At 52.6% G+C, this 6,192-nt stretch overlaps 1 protein-coding gene across 1 annotated transcript; it reads right to left on the bottom strand.

Moving 5' to 3' along the window:
- Nucleotides 1–4,835: 4,835 nt before the first annotated feature.
- On the bottom strand, nt 4,836–5,305 carry LOC118900482 (lymphocyte antigen 6E-like). Its single transcript, XM_036862855.1, has one exon. It carries the CDS (start codon nt 5,279–5,281, stop codon nt 4,889–4,891), a length of 393 nt encoding a protein of 130 aa, XP_036718750.1. The 5' UTR covers nt 5,282–5,305; the 3' UTR covers nt 4,836–4,888.
- Between the last annotated feature and the right edge of the window lie 887 nt (nt 5,306–6,192).

Genomic DNA, 6,192 nt, shown 5'->3' with positions numbered 1-6,192 from the left:
AACAAAAATAAGTTTTTGTCCTAGAAAATACATAATGTTATTCTTTAGGGGAATATTTTCATAAGAATATATAGAATGGAAATACTCCATGAAAAAGCTGAAGATGGCATCTAAAGGAGTGATTCCTTTGTGGCAAAAGCCAACATGTCTTTATATAAAGATTATTGGGTTCTAGGAAGTGATCACGTCACAGAGAAGCTGCTTATGCGGGATGTAAGAACCTGAGAGAAAGCCACCTGACTCTGCCCTTTTCCTACTTCTGCCATGTGCCCAAAATTCACCTGCTTCATTGTCCTTTGTCTCCTGGGTGCAGGTAAGTCCCTGTTCTGACCTTTCAGCCCCCTGCTCTAAGCCTTTCATCCATGTCATCAGACGCCCTCAAGGGCTAAGTCTCCAACTTCTGTGTGCTTTCTTCACAGGCTTCCTTGAGGCAGAAGTCAGCCAGACTCCAGGGCACCTGGTCCAAGGGAAAGGACAGAAAGTGAAAATGTATTGTGTTCCAAGAAAAGGAGACGTTTATGTTTTCTGGTATCGACAGATCCTGGCAAAAGAGTTCAAGTTCTTGATTTCCTTCCAAAATAATGATGTCTTGGATGAAACAGAGATGCCCAAGGAGAGGTTTTCAGCTGAGTGCCCCCCAGACTCACCCTGTAGCCTGGAGATCCAGGCTGCGGAGCTGCAGGATTCAGCCGTGTATCTTTGTGCCAGCAGTGATTCCACAGTGATAAATATTTGCTAATCTTAATGCACAAACTCAATCTGGGCTCAGCTCAGGAAGCAGGTGGTATAATAGGTTGAAAGGAAATAACAGAAGCCAACTAGAGCTATCTTAAGCCAAATGGAAATTTCTTACAAGGCTAAACGTATATCCTATAAAACCTCAAAACAAGAGCACAGGCATTTCTCTGGAATGAAGTCCTGGAACTGTGACATGGCGGATTTGATAACATTTTTTTTCCCACCTTGTTGGCTCCATTTATTCTCCCTTATTATAAACTGTCTCCTCTGTTTTTTTTGACAGGTAAGGAAAATGTTTATTAGTATAGGACGCTTGTGAGAGATACAAGCGGGCAGGCAAGGGAGAGCCGTGATGAAAGCTGGGTGGGCTACATTTTTATAATGTAGAAAAAGTGAGGAGGGGAAGAAGACCACCTCTTCCTCATCCTTGAGTAGACGTCAAACTTCCGTCATCAGCTCCTCCTCCACGTCAGGCAGGGAAGTTTTCTTGTCCCTACATGGTCAAACCAGGACTGTCATGGTGCTATGGAAATGGGCAAAAAGGTGGTAACATATACTAAAATGCAGTAAATCATCTCAGGTTTCAGTATAATGTCACCTTTCCCTATATTTTTGTTTTAAGTGTGCGCAGAGTAACGTGTCCTAGGGATCATTAACTTACTGACATCACTGGGCAGGATGTGGGTCTCATTCCACCATTGCTTTGGGGCATGTCTTGTGCTTCTGTTGCAAGGTCTTGTTGCTAGGCAGGCCTGCTTGGTTTCCATGCTAAGCATGCCTGCTTTCTTGAGTGATCATTAACTTACAGGGGTCTCCCATACTTTTATCTTTACTTATGATCCCTTAGTGGGAGTAATTATTAATCACCTACTTTGTCCCTTCACTCTGTCCCTATCACCACCACTGCCACACCCTGCTGGTCTCAGTCCTTTTAGCAAAGTCTCTTGTGATTTATTTTGAGTGAATAGCACAGTGGATGCATTCTACATGGGGACTGTCAACAATAAACAAAGCAAACAAAATGCACAATGTGAAAGCAGTTGTTGCCTGGAAACTGGGCTCACCTCTTGGTAGGTGTGGAGCCAAAAGGCACAACCAAGCCAAAGAGCAGGAGAAAGAAGGATGTATTACGGGCAGCACGTAAGGAGAACACCAGGGATCCTACCCAAAGCAGAGTCTCCCCAACAGCGACACTGGGGAAGTTTTAAGCTAAGGGTCTGTGCATATTCATGAAGGGGCTTGAGCAGAGGATTATTCAGTATAGAATCGGGGCAAAGGTTGACGGAGTCCAAGCTTGAGCTGATTGAAGTCAGAAGGGTCAACATAATCCTCCACCCATAATCCTCCTGGGGGGGGGGCCTTAGTTCCTTACAGAACTCAAAGATATACTATTATGTATATTCCTTTGATGACCGAGACCTGTTCAAGGAGAAGCATTGCGGCCAGGCTTAGATCACAGAATGGCTTAGGCCAAAATGGCTTCTCTTATGTCAAGAAAGCCATTCCTGGTTCTCTTTCTCTGGGGACCCCCTAACCTATTCTGCTTACACAGTGAGTTTCCAGTTTTCGCAGGGACTTTACTGAGGACTCTGGCCTGGGGAGACAGCCTCTCAGTAGCTCTGAGGAAATGCTCTAAAGAGGTAGGGGAGGAGCAAGGATATATATGAGTTTTTTGATTGGGAAGTACAGGTGGTCAAGTATACATCTTGGTAAAAGATTACTGCTAATCACAAAAGACAGACATCTCAAGTTACTGATTTTAGTGCTTTCTGTGTTTGGGAAGACGCAAGAATCAGTGGTCATTGAAATTCTCCCTTAGATCCACATCTTAACTAGGGGCCCACATCCAAAACACAGCATGCCTCCTCCTGCTTTCCCCCATCCTGAATTCGCCGCAGGGCGCACTGCAGTTGGGCGACTGCAGGGGTTTGCAATTTAATCCTTGTGGAACTGGAATGGTGGGCAGCATTTTTTGTTGTTGTTTTTTGGCCTCACCGCAAGGCAGGCATGTGGGATCTTAGTTCCCCGACTAAGGATAGAACCCGTGCCCCCTGCAGTGGGAGCACGGAGTCTTAACCACTGGACCTCCAGGGAAGTCCCTGCAACGTTCTGTTTACAGGACTCCGAACTCCAGGGGTAACCAGCATTCCTGGGGGACATTCTGATTTCATCCCCTTGAATTCTTTTTCTTGCTTTGGTTTTTAATGCTGGTCTGACCCACTCAAGTGAATCTCAACATTTCCACCACCCCATGAGTCTCAACCAGACTGCTGTGATGTGCTTCTGGACCCTTCCACAAGATGCTGGCTGGGCCTGGATCTCCTTCCCCTCGTTGTCCCGCTGGATCACCCTGATTTCCCCGGGCAGACCCCTCCTCCCGTCCCTCCCTGGAGCTCTATCACTGCATTGGTGCTCAAGCCCGTGTATTGGCTGGCATCTTGCTGGTGGCAGTGACACTGAGGCCGCTGCATTCATGTGTGTCACAGGGCCCATCCTGTGCAGAGCTGCTCACCTGCCCCTGGGACCAGGACCCGGGATATGGGCCAGAGCCCAAGCTTCCGCAGTGACCACTGTCCTGCCCTGCTGCACAGCGATGCTTGGACCCTGGACCTGGGCACGTCAGAGCTTCTGGCCAGCCCGGACCCAGCCCTGCTGCATTCCCTCCCACCACCCGGGAGATGTGACAGCCTCCTGAGGGATAAACACATCACTCTCCACAGGACACCCAGCTGCAGCTCTCAGTTCATTGCTCCTCCTCGGCCACCAGCCCAATGAAAGCATCCCCTTGGCTTAGAACTCAGACACTCCCCCACTGCAGATGCTGGGAACCCCTGGCTTAGCCACAGACCACAGTCGGGCTTGCCGGGGGAGTAGGCGTGCAGCAAGGAGGGCTGCCGGCTCCGGCAGCAGCACCCCTGCCCTCCAGCCGGGGTCCAGGCCTTCCCAGGGGAGTTCCCCCCCCCCCGACTCCTCCCATAGGCCCTCGGGATGGATGACTCGCTCACCCACTTACTGAGCTCCTCCCCCCACGCCCTCACCCCCCCGCTGTGCTTTGTGTCCTCCTCAGCCTGACTGGCCCAGGTACCCTGTACCCAAGTCCCAGAACCCCCGGGGGGGGGTCCCCTCCCGCCCAACCCCATCCCTCCCTCTGCAGAGTCCTGCCTTCCAGCCAGCGGCAGGCTGACCTCCGCTGGTTTCTCTGTCCAGTCCAGTCCTGTCCGGAGGATAAACTTCCCGAACAACGCTGCCCGTCCGAGGGCAGCTAGCTGTGGACTCAGGCAACTCTCTTCCCCACTGCCTCCCAGTGGGCCTCACTGCGGTGCCCGATCGCAGGGGACCCCCGGACCCCCTACACCTGAGGCTCTGGATCTCTGCGGCCCCCTCCCCGCCGTTAGGACTCTGATGGGAGGGGCGGTCTCAGGCTCTGGGCCACACCCAGAGCGGGAAAGGGTGGGAACACCTGTGTTTATCTGAGGCACTGGAGCCGCAGGAGGGCTCCGGTGTGGCGGTGGAGGGAGGGGCCCGAGACGCAGCTGGATTTCGGGCTGGGAGCAGATTCCTGGGTCAGCAGCCTAGACCTGGGGACAGTGACAGCCCTGTCTCCCCAGAGGCTGCCCTTGAAGTGAGTGAAATGAGGTGGGCAGAGGTGCCAGGGAAAGGGGTTCTGTCCTGGCGCTTGGGGCTCTAGGGGCTGCGGATGCCGGGGTCCTGGCGCTTACTCCCATCCCCTCCCCCCGACACAGGCCGAGACCTGGCCACACACTCACCCACGCCCGGCAGGGCACGCGGACCACACGCCTGTCCACACAGCCCATCTTCTGCACCTGCGGGTGGACAGGGCCTGCACAGGGGGCAGGCCTGGGACCACGTGTCCCTCCCAGCACGTCCCTGGGACTCAGTTCTGACTCCGGGACCCTCAGGCTCCATTCCCAGGTTCCCCCTGGAAGGCTGACCGGGAAGTAAGGGTAGCTGGCAGGGATGTGGGTGCAGAGGGCAGGGGGGGCCTAGGGGGCCCCAGGGCCTAGAGGGGGCGCTCAGCAGGTGAGGAATCAGAGGAGGAGGCTTCGAGATCCTCTTGCGTCTCGGAGGGGCTGGGCTTTCCTTCCTTCCTGAGCTTTGGGAGTCTGGGCCGGGCACAGGGTCTCGGCGGTCAGGGGCCAAATCGCAGCAGAGCCGACAGCAGGCTGAGCGGGAGCCCGAGGCCCAGCACGGTGACGCTGGCCCGCAGCCCGCCGTCGGCCGCACTGATGTTGCACGGGAAGCTCTGGCAGCAGCGGCTGCCCACGGACGCCGCGCAGAGGTCGACGCTCGGGATGGGGCAGATCCGGGAGCAGCCCTTGTTCAGGGTGTAGCCCAAGTCCACCACGTTCCCGATGCCAGCGGATGCAGAGATGGTCACACAGTAGCTGTCCGTATCGGAGCGGACGGTGGGCTTCAGGCAGTACCAGTTGCTGTCCTTATTCACGCAAGAGAAGCACACCAGGGAGTGGGCTCGCTCCACACCCAAGAGGGCAGCCAGCAGCACGGGCAGGAAGACCTTCATTCTGGAGGGGTCTGGCGTCCCGGCTTGGGGTCTCACGAAGCCTGGGGTCTCATGAAGCCGAAGGAGTCAGCCTTGCTCGCCGGGGGACGCAGGTCCCCAGCCCGGCCGTGCAGGCAAGCCTGCCCCCTGTCCTCTATTTCTTAGATTTCATAGTAGCAGATGATTCTAGATTCAGATGTCAGCCCTCCAGCCACATTGAGAAGAACCAACCTTCTCTCATGCTAGATTCCAAATCCAGAAAATAGGGGGAAAAAAAGATCCTGTTTTACTCAGAAACATGCTTTGGAAAGTACATTAGTCAAATGAGTTGAGTTATTTTGAACAACATGGCAGCTGAGGGTCTGTCACTTTGGCCTTATGGATCAAGGATTCCAAAGAGAGGAATTCTATAATTAGGAGCCGGGTCACCCAAGAGATGTCCGTCACACATGAGGTGTGAAGGATAATCAATGCATTTGCTGGATAGGAAAAGAGAAAGAATTAGAGAAGGGATCAAATCCTTAGTCTTTAGAATAATGTCAGACCAAGCGAAAACACTGGTTACTTTCTTTTTAAGGAGTTAAATCCAGGTAACACAAAAAGCATGTTAATTTTAAGTGTAACCATGTCAGACCCCACAGTCACTAATTCGTTTCTATGGAGTTGAGGGCGGAGACAGATTAATATGTTCTCAGTGGAAAAATACCTGATGTGCAGACAACTGAAAACTGATATTCAGACAGTTGAAGAATCCTCAGGTATCTGATCCAAAGTGTAATGAGGGACAATGCATTCCACATCAGTGTAAGTGAGAGGACCTAGGGAGGTCATTGCCATGACATAGAGCAGAGAGAGAATTCAAAATCCCTCTGTTAAAATTTGATGATCCACTCCTTTCACAAAACTGGTCATTTCTACACCACCTACCACGA

Source organism: Balaenoptera musculus, chromosome 9 (genome assembly GCF_009873245.2).
Source record: "Balaenoptera musculus isolate JJ_BM4_2016_0621 chromosome 9, mBalMus1.pri.v3, whole genome shotgun sequence".
Lineage (NCBI taxonomy): Eukaryota > Metazoa > Chordata > Mammalia > Artiodactyla > Balaenopteridae > Balaenoptera > Balaenoptera musculus.
Note: the sequence above shows the minus strand (reverse complement) of the source record. Positions and strands in the feature narration are given on the sequence as shown.